This window comes from Drosophila subobscura, chromosome O (assembly GCF_008121235.1).
Source record: "Drosophila subobscura isolate 14011-0131.10 chromosome O, UCBerk_Dsub_1.0, whole genome shotgun sequence".
In the NCBI taxonomy this organism is placed as follows: domain Eukaryota; kingdom Metazoa; phylum Arthropoda; class Insecta; order Diptera; family Drosophilidae; genus Drosophila; species Drosophila subobscura.
In genome coordinates, this window is record NC_048533.1 from 15,625,178 (window position 1) to 15,641,079 (window position 15,902).

The 15,902-nt window shown below is 44.0% G+C and overlaps 4 protein-coding genes across 4 annotated transcripts; 3 read left to right on the forward strand and 1 right to left on the reverse strand.

Annotated features, from left to right (window-relative positions):
- The first annotated feature begins 98 nt into the window (after positions 1 to 98).
- On the forward strand, positions 99 to 1,610 carry LOC117898699 (protein suppressor of variegation 3-7). The gene is made up of 2 exons (XM_034808317.1): positions 99 to 513; positions 569 to 1,610. The coding sequence occupies exons 1-2, from the start codon at positions 479 to 481 to the stop codon at positions 1,563 to 1,565; spliced, it is 1,032 nt and encodes a 343-aa protein (XP_034664208.1). The 5' UTR covers positions 99 to 478; the 3' UTR covers positions 1,566 to 1,610.
- A 149-nt stretch (positions 1,611 to 1,759) lies between these two features.
- LOC117898701 (tRNA-specific adenosine deaminase 2) lies at positions 1,760 to 2,471 on the forward strand. The gene has a single exon (XM_034808319.1). It carries the CDS (start codon positions 1,862 to 1,864, stop codon positions 2,345 to 2,347), a length of 486 nt encoding a protein of 161 aa, XP_034664210.1. The 5' UTR covers positions 1,760 to 1,861; the 3' UTR covers positions 2,348 to 2,471.
- A 598-nt stretch (positions 2,472 to 3,069) lies between these two features.
- Positions 3,070 to 15,877, forward strand: LOC117898694 (leishmanolysin-like peptidase). The gene is made up of 9 exons (XM_034808309.1): positions 3,070 to 3,983; positions 11,642 to 11,790; positions 13,078 to 13,108; positions 13,190 to 13,272; positions 13,347 to 13,458; positions 13,520 to 13,905; positions 13,960 to 14,373; positions 14,448 to 14,740; positions 14,804 to 15,877. The coding sequence occupies exons 1-9, from the start codon at positions 3,858 to 3,860 to the stop codon at positions 15,262 to 15,264; spliced, it is 2,055 nt and encodes a 684-aa protein (XP_034664200.1). The 5' UTR covers positions 3,070 to 3,857; the 3' UTR covers positions 15,265 to 15,877.
- On the reverse strand, positions 8,767 to 9,262 carry LOC117898705. Its single transcript, XM_034808323.1, has 2 exons — positions 9,096 to 9,262; positions 8,767 to 9,025 (listed from the first exon to the last, which is right to left on the reverse strand). Exons 1-2 carry the CDS (start codon positions 9,252 to 9,254, stop codon positions 8,867 to 8,869), a joined length of 318 nt encoding a protein of 105 aa, XP_034664214.1. The 5' UTR covers positions 9,255 to 9,262; the 3' UTR covers positions 8,767 to 8,866.
- Positions 15,878 to 15,902: the final 25 nt, after the last annotated feature.

Sequence of the window (15,902 nt, forward strand, 5' to 3'; positions counted from 1 at the left end):
TGATCCGAGTTCTATGTTGTTGACAAATCGGCAAAAAATTAGAAAACGAAGAACCATATCCCGCACCCGCAACCGTAACCGTCCGCTTCGGCCACTGTTCAATTTCAAATTACGAATTTAATTAACTTTATTGGCGAAAGCGAACACGCACGACCTGCTTGCAAGACAAACAAAAAAATGTTTTATCCACTGCTTTTTTAGCCCTTGCATATTATACACACATAAAATAGTGTCCAGCGTTGAATTAAAGCCCGAAAGTCCGCGTTAGCTTAAATTGGACCGTGGCAAACATGCATAAATAACCACTTATACCGTTACTCGTGTTCTCGTTCTGCAGTTCAATGAAATAAATAAATAAAATCAATAAAAATGTCTATCGAGTGTCTGCCAGTGTTGGTAGGTGCAATTTTGTAGTCGAAGTTTGCCAACTCTGGACAGCTGATAATAACAATAACAAGAAGTAAATAAAAAAAACAGCATGAGTTTTTCCGAAAATACTTCCGACTCGGAATGGTAAGCCAAATAAATTAAGTCAACTTCAGCTTGAAATCAACGCAATCAATTACAGGAAGGAGGCCAAGGTAAAAGGGGCTCGAAAGATCAAACAAACCGCAAGGCAGGACATCGAAAAGAAGTTTTCTGCAAAACCAAAATATAATCAAAGGTTCTGCGACAAGTGGCTGAACATATTCGAGCCGTGGCTGAGGCGTTCCGAGGACGATCCAAACAAGCCCTTCTGCCGCGCCTGCCACTGCCGCCTGGACTGCAATCGATGTCATCTCGTCCGGCACGAGCGGACCACGAAGCACAAGCGAAATCTGGAGTCCCTGATTACCAAAGGCGAGGGAGCGATACGAAAAGAGTTGACTGTGCGGCAAGAACGGAGCAAATACTTCCAAAAGCGACCCCCCCAACCATCACCCGCAAAGTCCGAAGTAAATGAAGCTGAGCACTTGGAGGCTCCAGAACCCATCAGCACCACCACCGTGCACGTTATAACCACCGATGTGGGTGCTTTTCCAGCCATCACCTCCAGTAGCGTTCCCAAACAAGAAATTCTGTCAGAGACAGAGACAAGCGGCAAGCCCAATGTCGAATCTCATTCAGGAACTCTTCCGCCAGAGGCCGCTGCATTGGGCACCGAATCGCCGACGACCACCAAGCACACCAAAGGTTCCTCTCCATCCAATCAGGAGGGTCTTAAGCTGCTCATGCAAATCCATCAGGATAAGAACGAGTTGATGGAGTCCTTCCGCGAACTGATGGGGAGCAACCAGTCGACGCAACCCCCGCCGCCCAAGGAGAAAAACCACGTGGACCTGTTCTTCGAGAGCGTCAGCTCCAGTGTTAAGGCTCTGTCGCCTAAGCTCATAGCGGAGGCCAAGATGCGCGTGTCGCAGGTCATTTGTGAGCTGGAGCTGCGTGGCCTCAAGGATGATAGTACAAGCGGGGATGTCATTGAGATGCCCCTGGCCACGCCACCAGCAGCTAGCTTGTATTTGCTCAGGCAGAGCAGCAGTGGATGCGCTGTGGTGCAGCAACCACACTTTGGCGGCCTAAGCTGAAATGTACCAGAAACAATAATAAAAATAGCCCAAATTTGTATCGTAGTTTAGCTAGCTTTCCATCGTGTCAACCGGTTTACAAAGGATTGGATTCTTGGTTCGAATCATTCAAAAACTCAATCTTCAAACCGAACCCTCAACCGATAGTAATTGTCAGCTCGTGCTCATCTCTAATCAGCTGTTCAGCGCCTGAAGTGTTGTAAAGTGCTCGCCTTTGCCTCTGTTCTATCGTCGTCGTCTTTTGTTTTGTTGACTTGTTTTTCACCAAGAGTTCCTCGGAGATTTTTCCATGCCAAATGGCCACTTTTATGGAGGAAGCGTTGGTGGAAGCGCGACGGGCACGTGACGCTGGCGAGGTGCCCGTCGGCTGTGTCTTTGTGCACGAGGACAAAGTCATCGCACGTGGCGCCAACGAAGTGAACGTCTACCGGAACGCTACCCGTCATGCCGAATTCATTTGCATCGATGCCACCTTGGCCTACTGCCGGGAGAAGAGCCTGCCAGCACGCCAAATGTTCAGCGAGATCATCGTGGTGGTCACCGTGGAGCCGTGCATCATGTGCTCGGCCGCCCTGCACACGCTGGGCGTCAAGGAGATTATTTTCGGTTGCGAAAACGATCGTTTCGGTGGAAAGACGGTAGTTGATGTCGGGGCCGTGGTGGGCCAAAGAATCAAAATCACAGGCGGCGTCCGTGCCGACGAGGCCATGGCGCTGCTGAAGGAGTTCTACAAGGGCGACAACCCGGCAGCACCGACAGTGGCCAAAAAGAAGAAGTTATAATTGCTATAACATCAAAACTATCCAAATAATTGCAGTCGAAGTAATGTTTATTATAAACTTTAAGTGTAGTCTAAGATATGTATGTATATGGCGTTATGAACGGTATGTTTAAACATAAATACAATTACAAGGAAGCTACAACATGGATATGTGTGTAGTGCTGGCTGTGCCTATACAATGGTAGGAAGACAAATCAACAAATGTTTTTTATTTGAATGCCCGGGCCTGCAAGTCAACTGAGAGCAATTATTCCCTTTCAGGAAAACAATAGAATTTCTTATCTTCTTACGTTTTGCGCGCTATTTTTAAATAATTTTCAATGACATCAGCTAAATACATGTGTCTCTACATGTTACATACATTTACATACTGAACACAAAGCTCCCTTGCGTCCAGAAGAGCTGATTTATACGAAAAATTCAAATACAAATTGGAAAAATATAAGGCCATAAGGTACACAATCTAATAAAAATGAGTAATTATAATAAGCCAAAATGATTACTCAATCGGACTAAATTATTATTTCAGTGTTAAAAGTCTTTGCAACCTAGTAATAACAAAAAGAACATAAAAATCGAGGAAAATAATTTATGATTCACGGTATATTTACAGTATATTTTGAAAATGCAAGGGTATATTTCGGTTTATTTCCGAGGGCCTTCCGCGGTCACACTGCATTTTTTTGTTTTGTTTAATAATTTTTAAAGCTCAAAAAAATGTTCAACTTGAATGGCGAAGGTGGCGCGCGGACGAAACACCGAAAGCAGAAGTAACGCCAGATTGGTTTAAGCAGGAAAAGGTGTTGTGCGTTGACCCAGTGTTTATTAAAGATACAAAATCTTGATTTACTTTGATTTATTAACAATGACAATAATATTGCCCAAGCTACCCTCGCATAGGACGCTCTAACACTGTGGAGTTGCCGCCACCCCCTCGCGACAATGTTTTTATGTGTTTAATGTTTTGATCAATGAAAACATTTGAATTAACCTAAGAGGATTTTTAACTGTGTTGCGAGGATAAATAAGCCAGGGAAGTAGGGACCGTGCAATGCATTCTGCCGCCGGGAAGTTCATGAGAATTTGACATTTATGTGAAGCCGCTTGCTGCTAAACAAAAACAACCAAGTCTAAGGCTGCTGCAGCGGTGTGGGTCGAATTCGCGCGGACACACCCACCCAAAAACAAAAGTAGTCCAAAGGCCCCAATTGTTCAGTGTGGTAGTTTATGCACAAACATATAAATATATATGTGATTGTACGCGCGTGTGAGTTTGTGAGAGTGTGGAAAGGCACTGGGGGCGGGTAACAGAGGGACCGGTTTGGCAGAACGCGATTTACGAGTAATTGACAAAGCAAACAAATATTCGCGAACAACAACGTGAAGGCGCGCGCTCCAATCGGAAAAAGATTCAGCATCCTGTGAAGTGACTGCAGCGGCGAAAACCATGTCCATCCTGCCCAGGAATCTATAATTAGCGATTTTCAGAGTACGCGTTCCACGCCCTAAACATGGTCATGCCCCCGCTGCAGACCCAACCGGGCACATTCCTAGTGGCCCTTGGCCTCTGCTGCTGCTGGCTTCTGGCGACGGCCAGGGCACACAACTGTCAGCACCAGCATCCCAAAGCCCATGAGGTAAGTGCCGCCAAACGTAGGGGAGAGGGAAGGGCGAGGTGTTGCCAGGAAACGAATGAAAAGCAAACACACAAATAAAGAAAACTCCGCAAAATGTGTCCCTTTTGTGGGAGCTTCGCGTAAAAGCTACTTGCAACGAACAAAGGGATACATTTAAATGTTTCTTAATGTCAGAACGAAGCATCATTATTTTGTCCACATATTTTTGTCATACATATATTGTCAACATATTGACTTCGGTAAAGGCGTGGAAGAAGCTGGAAGAATGTTTGTTGAGTTTGATTTTTTCAAGCAAATTGAGAAAATGTTGGGGAAGACATCGTTTTTATAATATTTTGTATAAACGGAATACTCGGAAACTCGCTCAGACAGCCTCTGTTTTGTGAGTCACAAACTCTGCTCATTAGGCGTAAGCTCCTAATTGGTCTTATTTACAAAAGAGGCCTTTCCACGAATACACATAATTAGTATGTTATTAAAGTTTACTAAAATGAGGTTTCTCACGCAGCCACCCGAATGATTCTGGTTAGCAGCCAGAGCAATGGAAACCGCAACTTATTGACTAATGCCACTGGATAGGATAATCATATGCGCACTTAAGATTCAGCACGGCATGCAGTGTGGTTACCAGAGGTTGGCTCTGTGGTTGGCTAGGTGGTTGCCACACAGCTAGCACCTGCAGCTACTATATCCATGTATAATATGTATAATCTGATCTAGTTATGAATTAGGTTTAAAGTCAAGTTGTTTTAGCCACATAATCCGTATTCCAATTGTTGCTGAACCTTTGCCAGTTCGGAAATCGATGTTTCGGGAAGCATTTTCAATGCTTCGTTTTAGCTTCCATTACTGTTGTTTTGCTTGGGGGATTTTCTCATATTTAATTTATTTCCAATCAACTGAATTTTAATTGGCATGTCGCCATAAATAAAGGTCGCTTTCAATTGTGCAAAGGGGAAAATTTACATGACTGGTACTACAGTTGTTTCCAGTTCAAGTTCGAGTTCCAGTTCAACTTGCGCTCCTCCCTCCTTCGCAGTAAAAGTGACTTGAGAGAATTAATTCACGCTGTCTGCCTGTACCTATCGATGCTGTCGTGGTTGCACGGCGGGCAATTAACTTAATTATCTGTAACTTAAACTCTTATTAGTGAAAAATATACCGCTAGAGGCCATCTCCCTTTCAACCCAGTGATGTCTCACTCTCTCCCTCTTCCACCCTTTCAGATTCATCCTGTCACGCGCCGTGATTGGGAAGATTAAATAAAATATTATGCGGGAGATACATATGTATGTACACCCAAACCGCAAAGCTTACGTTACTTTTATAAACGATTCGTGTACACAATGTACATATGTATGTATGTACGTTCATGCATATGTACAGCTTAACTGTCCTGTTGACAACAGCCCGAGCAGCACTCGATTCTAATTAAGCTGATATAAAGTGAGAAAAAAGTGTACATAAATAAGACAGCCCGTAGCACTATGTAAAATATTCCAAATTTAATCATTTGTCACGCTGCACTGACAACGATGCTGTTTAACTGTTGAATGACCGAGCGGATGAGCTGATGAATTCATACATATGTATATGTAAAGCTGCACTTTACTCGGGCTTTGAGAGTCTACGTTACAACTTATTAAAGTACGTGTACAATCGATTCAGATTTATTGAGAATTGTTTGAATTCGCATTTGTCAGCAAGTGAGTCATGCGTCGACTTACAGATAAATTGGATGTTTGTCAACTGTAAGCTCCCTTTAAATTAATTCATTGCTGCAATTTTTTATGCTGCTGAAAGTTTTGCTCTTCGCTTGATTTACGCTCTCTCAATTTTCGCTCGAGGAAACTTCAAGTAGATAAGTGTGAGTGGGCGTAACTTCAGGAAAAGTTTGTTCTCGACTTAAATTATAATCTTTTGGGAAATACCAGGCTTTGTACATAAATACATTTTATGTACATTTATGCATTGTGTGGCCTAAGTAACGGTTGCACATCCCATAAATGTTAAATGATTGATTTAAATTGCATCGTGATATGAAAAGAATCGAGTAGATTACGTTTCCCCAAGTAAGAAGAATTTGTTCAGTGCAAAGAAGCCTTTTTTCTGGAGCGCCAGATGTAAATGGAGCTTTTTGTTCCGTTGTTCTGCCTGTCATTTTCAATAAACGACTCGTTACCCATTGTACAGTAATTGGCGAATTATGTGCTTCTGTTATACAGTCTCTCCGCTGCTGCAACTCATGTATCAAGCAAGTGGAATGACGGAGGAGGAGGAGGAGAAGGGGAGCCTAGAAAGTGAGAAATATGACGGGCATTACAGCAGAACTTGTTGCTGTTGCTGTGGTTCACTTTCAATGGAATTACTGAGAGCAGCAGCAGCCACTGTCGGATAAGCAGGAGAAGAATGAGAAATATTGTGGGGTGTAGCCGTGGGGAGACCGTAGTTATGAAAGCAGTAGAAACAGCCCGTCAACAGGCAAATCAGCATGCGAATAAATATCTTGAATTTATCTTCCCATCGAGGCAAGTGGAAACACGTTTAATGAAAGCAAAATGTAGTTAGCATGAATCTACCTGCATACAGCCCGCTTCAGGGCCATTAAATGAAATGTGTTTGAAACAGACTTGGCAATTGCTAACAAGCGAACAAGTGTCAGGAGAAGAGAAGCTTCCTCATCATCGTACATGTTGAGTTGCATGTACTACAGTACAACTTCTCTAAAGACAACTTTAGTTCTCTTAACCATTATCTTCTTTTATAAATAAATAAATAATACATTAATTAAGAGAACAAACATGTATAGGAACAAAAAATCTGGCCTAATTACAAAAAAACGTTTACGATTCCAATCATTAAGAAAATACTATGACGAGGCCTTGCTTCAAGTATCTGACATACATATTTGTGGTTAAATTTCAATACAAAATTAACATGATATTCAAAATGTGCAAAGATAACATGGCAATTACAAAAAATAAACATACATAAATATATAATGGTACGTGTTCCACTTTAAAGGTTTTTTTTGAGTACGAGAAGTTCGACTGTACCTTGTACTGCAAAAGGAAACGTTATGATGGTCGAGGCCATTGGGATGGGATCCCTTGCATAAGCCAATTTAAGCTTGGCACTTTGGTATCTGGAAACAGGCTTTTAGCCCCATCCCCCCTCCTCACTCACCGCTTATCCACGCTCCATTCTCAGCGTGCCAATTGCTGGCATTTCAATTTGAATGGAACGCTCTCATGGGGGTGTATGTGCCTGAAAATGCAATTATTCCATTGCTGTTGATTGAAAGGAAGCTAGAAGGCAAACCACGCTAGAACGGAACCAATTTATAACAGCAAGCTGCGTAAATTCAATGAGACGAACACTTGCTAATGGCCCTTAATCCGCGTGATCAGCTAGTGCTTGGGGCGAGGCCATTGAATGCATTTAATATTTTCGATTAAGCAACACAGTGTCAGGCCAGGGCCGGCGCCAGTCGCCCCCTTCCTCTACTTCCAATGCGGTCAAGCTGTGAGGTAAGAAATAAATTGAGTAAAATAATAATCAGCAAACAGATGAGGCAGAGAGCGGCACGGACAGACACCAAAAGAGAGCATCGCAATAGCATGCAAAGTAGAGATAGGCAAAAAAATCGATGCTCAATATTACAGCAAACAATTAACGGAAAACGGAGAGCGAAGAGCGGAACAGTGTGCGAGAACACCTGAGAGGGAGAGTGGCGTGCCAATGAAAGTGAAAGCAATAACAATATGCTCAATGGGGAACAACAACAACAACAACAACAACAACACACTCACTTGAAAGCTTCGACGGGCCAGTTCCATTGATCCGCCGAACTTGAGCGAGCATTGAACGCCAGGTGATGGTGACAGTCATAAAAAGCAGAAAAGAGGGGGAAGAAAGAGAGTCGAAGTCGGAGTCGAAGAAATGTTGTCATGCACGACCGACTGACAAACAGACAGCCAGCCCGACAGACAGAGACGTAAATAATTACTCAACAGCCGATCGATGATCGATTCCCGCTCCCAAAATTAGCATGCGCAACTGGACAAACCGCGTTGTAGCCTCATAATCCGGCCAACTTGTGGTGCACACCCCCGGCGCATGCTGCCGCAAGGCACAAGCTGGACTGGGCAGGGGCAGGCGTGCGTGTCTTCAGGTTTTTTGCTATTTATGCCAGTTTTTGTGCAGCTTATTTGTTTGGCTTAAAAAGTAAATACGGGAGGTAATCAAGCAGGCAGGCGCAGGCGCAGCCAACTGTGGTTTTACCTGTACATTTCTCTTTTCTTTATTTGCTTTGATACACTTTTTGTACATATGAATACCCTGGCAAGAGGGTATTGCAAGTTTCGGCTGCAGTTTGCAACGACCTGAAGGTCAACGGCAGCCGGTAATAAGACACTGATACCACAATATTTAAGTCGTTGATTTATGTTCAAAATCGCGCCAAGGAAAGTCCCCTTGAATCCATAAAAAATCTACAGAAATTCCCGCTCACATGAAATCGGCTTTGATCAAGTTTTCGATGAAATCAGTAAGTGTATTTGCAGCATCGGTTCGCAGAAGTAGGCCGGTCTTCTTTTCTTTCTTTTGTGCCTTGCTATAATTTCTGCCTTAAACGTGAGTCGCATATCCAAAGCTGGACACGCTCGAATGTGGCCCACAAACCGAGAAAATTTGTTAGATATTCCAATCTGTGTTAGTATGCAAGCCAGTTGGGCATTACGTCTTATAGCAGATTGAATAAGCATATGCGCATACTGCCATAGTTAGAAAGTGTGTCCCTAGCACCCACGCGAATTTCCCAAAAAAGACACAGCAACTTTAATTCTTTGAGCTTGAAAATCATAATATTAGATAACTTTAAATCATTTAAAGTATAAAACTGAGCCATTAATCTCAACAACACGCATTTTGCGTGAGTACCAAGTTGTATGTAATCCATATTGACCGAATTCTACGGGAAATTTCTCTAAAACTCTCGCTTCAACTGGGCTCCAATTCCACAGACTCAAATCGGAACCAGCCTTGGAAGTAGTTTAAAATCAATTATGGATTGATATTGCTTATAATATGTACTCCGATCTGGAGACTTACCAAATACGGACATGTGTGATTTACATTCGTAAAACGCTTTAAAGCTGAGTATATTAAATTGGGAATAAATAACCTTCTGCGGTTACTGAAGAACTTGCAAGCATCTACTCTCATATCATACAGAAAAGGATGCCAGCCACCGCTTTCGCGTTTCACCATTCTAAAATGGATTTCTAACTGAAAAATACATGCACATATTTAGATTTAGATATGGATTTTGGATCACTAATGGTTTTGTTAAGATACGCCACAATATTGATCATATTACGCTTCCTATCGACTGCTTTGATGGCGCACTCTTGAATATATCCCAGCTCTGGTTTAATAACATCACATGCCAGCGAATTAAACTTGTAGGAACCCTCCACCTAAGGAATTTTTGATTATTGAAACAAAAGATTGCGGAAGAGTCTGAATAATGATAAACTCACACAGAAATAGGTTAAGCTTCCCAGGCATACTGCAGAAAAATAAACCCTGAGTTGTGTTCTCGTCATCCTCTCAATATTTACTGGAACTTCAGGTGATATTACCCAACTCTAAACCACTTTATTACTTTGCAGTTGATTTACTTTTAATTATTCGTAAATATATAATTAAATGTGCATTTATAAAACATTTACAGAGCTTTGATTTAATCTGTTGAGAGCTCTCACAGATAGATGTGTACCAAAATATTTGCCCATTTGATGATTGTTGTAAAAGCGAAGCTATGAAAGCTAATGAAATGCATTCACTCGCATACATCGAACAATGCCTTTCAGTTGCATTTACCGCTAAATCTCTCTCTCTCTCTCTCTCGCTCGCTTGCTAACTAATAGCTGTCCAAAACGGTATTGTGCGTCATACTCTTTCACCTGCCAAACGTTTCGCAGATGATTTGTAATTTGTGCGGTTTTTCCAAAGCCTATTGAATGCATTCAACCGCAGAGACATCGAGTTATTGGATCAATGAAGGGGCGATACGGGTGCGAGTGGAGTTTTGATCGTCACGATTGAAGCCGACGTAACTCTTTGAAGGCTTACTTATGCGCTGCCCATTTTTATCTCAAAGATGATACTTTGACGGGGTGTACAGGGGGGTTTTTGAGAGATGATATAGCACATTGTACCTGCACGTGACGAGTGGCCCTTGAAAGCTTACTCATAAATGATGACTCTCATCCCGAAGATCAGCTGCGCCTGCCCACTCCCCTTCAATCACTCAATAGATCGGATGAGTACCGCCTGTTTCCCCTTTCAGCACTTCAATCAGTGTGTGCACGCCTCTGTGTGTTCAGCTCATTTCAATGCCAAACTCTTTTGTCTGTCTCTTGGCTAAACATCGCCATTTGCCATAGCTATTACCATTGTTGTTCTGCGACAAATAGGAGCTGGTTCTGGTGCTGATGCTGGTTCTGGTTCTCTGGGTACGTGCAGGTGTCTCTTGGTGCCATTTAGCAGCAGTCAGCAGCTGTAAACATTCTCCGCCATCGTGAACACCTCACCAATCACTTCCCACGGCATCCATCGTTTATGGTAGGGGAGCGCATGGCTTTTTATCAATTAAAGCCAAAGCTGCATTCTCTGTCATTACATTCATTTGGTGTGCAAATTAGCTTTATTATAATTTCAATTTTCTTGTTTCTTTGTTGTCTGGCTTTCACTTTCTGAACGTTCTTGATGGATGCTGCTACTGCTGGCGGGGGGTCCCCTTTTATTTATCCCAGATAAGCCCTAAGCCACTCAGACCATATCATTTTCACTTTTATGGACCTCCCACAGCATTTGTGGAAATTTAATAGCTTTCAAGACCAGTAGGCCCTCCCCCGCCATTAGTATGCCCACTCGAAGAGGGGAGCCCAGACGCCGCAACCTTTAATGCTTGATGGGCATAAATATATTTTTAGCATGCTTCAGTCTTCAGTGTCTATGTGTGTGTGTATTTCTGATATACTCTCAACAAATTTATGCCGTTGAGTGTCGAGCGACTGCCGTCTGTCTGTTTGTCTGTCAAGAGATTATCATCGCAATTCAACGGCTGGCCCTGCCATGCATATTCAACGAAGACGACAGACATCTAATTTATTCCTAATAATTGGCACACATTGCACAATGACCGAAAAGCATATTTATTATTATCTTTATTTTGGGCAAAACAAAAGGCAACAAACAAAACAATACTAGTAAATGAGCAGAAATAACAAAAAATACAATATAAGGGAAACAAGCAACACCAATCATTGACATTTTGGGATTGTGCGATGTGCCAATCGTTCGACATTTTGGCGGGCAATTTAAAATTAATTTCCCTGCAATTTGCACAGACCAATTACCGTTTTGCCTTTGCCTTTGCCTTTGGGTTTTTGTGTGGCCTTTATGTGACATGTCGTCATTTAAAAGTTAACAATAATAACACAAAACCAGCAACAAAATTGAGCAGTTTTCGCTTTCGTTTAAGCTCCGCTGAGTGATTTTCTTGCCCTCCATCTGCAGCTCCCTCTCACTCTCACTCCTACTCTTACTCTCCATCTTTATCTCATTATTTATCTCTCTCGCTTTTATAGGTCGTTCATGGCGTGCGCATCCAACTGGCTGGCGATGATGACGACGCCACCGGCAACAGCGACGCAGCCGTGCATAGCGTGCGCCGGCGCAGCGTCTACGCCGAGCAGCCGCTGCGCATTCTGCTCGTCTATGATGATTCCGTTTACAGGTGAGTTCCAGCCACGGCACCAGCTCCAGCTCCAGCTCGAAAAACTCCAGGCTGAAAGCAGTCTTTGGCCCAGCGAAATTTGTATACTCTTATGGCTCGGGCAGCTTCAAGGTCAACATTTTGTTGGGGAATCTGCTAAACAAACGAAAAAACAAGCTTGCAAATATTGATAAATATTAATATTCATACAAATATGAACCAATCGATGACCTAGTTGCACCGCAGCTTTAAATCAATTTAGCAAACTCCCTCGAAACAGACGCTGCATTATGGCTTTATTCTTTCAGCTTCCTTCTGTGTGGAGGTAACATTCCCCGTGCCTAAATTGATAATACCCTGCCGTACGCAAGGGTATGGAAATTGGCTTTAATTGCACTTTAATGGCAGGCAGCCAAGCAAGCAGCAAAACAGTTTACAATCTGACTTGGCCGAATGTCAAGTTAAGGCCTCACAAAAACGACATATCGTATCCAAGAAAACAGTTCACTCTCTTAACTGTGTGTGTGTGTATCTGTATCTGTGTATGTATGTGTTGCTTTGGCCATGCACCGTTACCGAGTTGAGTTGAGTAACACTTGAAGTTGAAATTGGTTTTGCGGTGAGGTTCGGTTCGGGTTCCGGGGCAGCCGCAATTTGTCCAAATTAACGCAGTTAGGCGAGGTGCTGGTTGCTCTCCTAAGGTTAGCCTCCACCATCCACACGGCCCAGTACCAATTTACAGCAAGACCGAACGTCCAATCCCAGCCACGTCGATCTCGATTGGCGAGCAAATGGCAGTACGGACAAGGTCAGCGGGAAAACTAACTTGACTCGATTTGGCTTACGATATCAATCTCGTTATTAACAACTAAGTGGCTGCAAGAGGTGCAAACAGTGCGTTTCTCAAGTACCTGTCTGAGTATCTGGGGAGTGTCTAGTATGCCTATTAAATTATAAATTAGAGTCAGCATCCATCAAGTCTTTGGCAAAGAAGAAATTATAAAGAGAACATATTGATTGGTTCACTGAAAGGCGTCTAGCCATGTTGTCGTCTCTTATTCATACGGTTGTCAACTTTGAGCAGACTCCATCAATTATAAAATTCTGAAAATCAACAAAATTTAATTTCCTCAAGGAAATGGACCCCCCATTGGCACTCGTAAACAAGTTGTTGTTGCTGCTCCCTCTCAGGGCATGGCATTCTACCAATAATAGATCGTCTCCCCACTTGTTTTTGCGACAAATGAAAAACTAATCAAAGCAAAATCCTTGTATATTTTCATGCCTACGCCCTGTCGCCCCCTTTAGACTGGAGGAGGAAAAGTTCAACTTAATAAATGTAAGAGGATATTTCTATTTCTAATTTTCGTAGGTGCACAATTTGTGCTTTGACATTTAATAATGCAAATGAATTTTGCAGGACACAGTGCTGCCGGAGGCCGTGCAGTTCTGGGAACAGGCCCTGATGGTACGAGAGACCAAGGGCATTATTCGTTTGAATAGGTAAGTTCAGGAACAATTCCAATTATAAATTATTCATGTATTCATGTCTCATGTTTGTGCTTTGTGTTCTGCAGAAAATGCGACAGCACGCAGGTCTATGTGAAGAACGGACACACCCACTGCATCGACCAGTGCAAGGCAACGACAATGTGCGGCGAGGTTCAAGTGCCCAACGAGCATTTGGATGTGGGTTCTGCCTCCCCGTAAAACTTCCATGATTCCTAATTATCCTCGCTTTGTGTTTCAGGTCTGTCGGGTGTGCAATGCCACTGGGCAGAATTGCCGCATTGATAGCAATACCCAGCCGGGAGATGGCATCGAGAATGCGGACTTTGTGTTCTATGTTTCGGCAAGGCAGACGCAACGCTGCTTCAAGGGCCTAACAGTGGCCTATGCGGCCCACTGTCAGCAGGAGGCGGCACTGGATCGTCCCATTGCCGGGCATGCGAATCTCTGTCCCGAGAGCATCAGCACCAAGCCGCAGGAGCTGCAGACACTCATATCCACAGTCAAGCATGAGATTCTGCATGCCCTGGGCTTCTCCGTCAGTCTCTATGCCTTCTTCAGGGATGACGAAGGACGACCGCGCACTCCCCGCAAGTCGGAAACGGGCAAGCCGTACCTGAACGAGAAGTAAGCTCGGACACTAAACTGGAATCGAACTCAAACTCTGATTGCTCCTTTCAGATTGCAGATCCATCAGTGGAGCAATGAGACCATACGCAAGGTGGTGCGCGAGAACTGGTCTGTGCGTGGTGGCCATGTCAATAAGGAGATCGATATGATGGTGACGCCTCGCGTCGTGGCCGAGGCGCGTGCCCACTTCGACTGTGACCATCTCGAGGGGGCTGAGCTAGAGGATCAGGGCGGCGAGGGCACCGCCCTGACTCACTGGGAGAAGCGCATACTCGAGAACGAGGCCATGACTGGCACGCACACACAGTCGCCGGTCTTCTCACGCATCACCCTCGCCCTGATGGAGGATTCCGGCTGGTATCGGGCCAACTACTCCATGGCCACTCCCCTAAGCTGGGGCAAGGGCCTCGGCTGTGCCTTTGCCATGCGCAGCTGCAAGGACTGGATACAAATGAATCATGCCAAGTAAGAAATATAATGCAGCACGCCACTGTGTTATCACATCGTTACTTATTGTTTTCTGTGTGTCCCTCAAACAGAGGCCGCTCCATACATCCGTTCTGTTCGAAGGTGAAGCAGGATCCGCTGCAGACCGAATGCACAGACGATCGCAACTCGGTGGCGCTGTGTAATCTCATACGGCACGACTACGAGCTGCCCAAGAGCTATCAGAATTTCGATAGCCTTCAAAATGTGAAGAGCGGCGAGGAGGGCTTCTACGGCGGCTCCGTTTCGCTGGCGGACCACTGTCCCTACATACAGGAGTTCACGTGGCGCAGCAAGAACATCATAGTGCGCGGCTCTCACTGTCGCTTCGTGGAGAATAATCCAAGTAAGAATCAAGACTGATATTTAATATTATTTATGTTCTAAAGCAACTTCCTCGCCCTTGCAGAGCCGGAGAAAAACTTTGCCCTTGAGAGCTACGGCGATGGCTCAAAGTGCTTCGATCATAGCGAGGCCATGTGGGAGGAGCGCTCCTGCCATCAGACGCGCGAATGGCAGCACTGGGGCAGCGGCTGCTACAAGTATACCTGTTTCGATGGTCGCCTGCACATCCTGGTGGGCAACTACACCTACAAGTGCTCGTTCCCCGGCCAAAAGCTCTCCATTCGCATAGAAGCCAATGGCTGGCTGCACAAGGGAGCGATCATGTGTCCGCCCTGCCATGAGCTGTGCGGCTCGCACTTTGCCGCCCAGGGCAAACAGTGTCGCCCCAGCGAGGAGCCCGATCCACTCAACAAATATCCGCGCGACAATCTTGCCTGCGGTGCGGAGAGCAGACACCAACGTTCTGTGGCCATAATCAGTGCTGCACTCTTACTGGCAGCGTGCCTGTGGCTGGGTCATAGTTAGGCTATCCCCGGCCCGGTTTCAACTCTCGCTGATCCACCTGGGTGCAGTTTTATTTGCTCTACGTGTGTATTTAGTGAAATTTGTACATTTTAGCTGTATATCCATAAGCTCAATTCGTCTATATGTAGGTCCTATGTAAGCGCCCCAATGTCCATTTCTAGCTATATATTTTATGTGTAAATGTGTGCTTTGTGTCCATCCCTACATGTGATCTTTGCTAAGTTTGTCCGTGAGAGAAGAGAACATTCTCGGACAGCTCTAGGTTTCTCGAATTCTGATCTAAACATTCCAAAGCCTGATCGATGAACATTAATTGATATTTTGTTATTTTGTTTTTGCGTCGGCAACGAAAAAAAACCTTGTTATTTATTATAATTGTTTAGTTCTCGTTTTTCGAAATTCGTTAATTTGATTTTCATGTGATTTATGTACTCGATGATTAGTTTCTCGTCTAAGTTTAAACTCTAAAAGTGTTTCAAGCTCAATTTCAGCCTGCCTATCGAGCATTTAATGGTATGTAAATGTAACTCTGCCCTCAAATTGTAATATTCTGTAGTGGGGATAGACTTGAATTGTTAATAAACCAACAGAGAATATGAATATTCTATTGAAAGAGAGTTTTACGCTGGTTTTCTTCC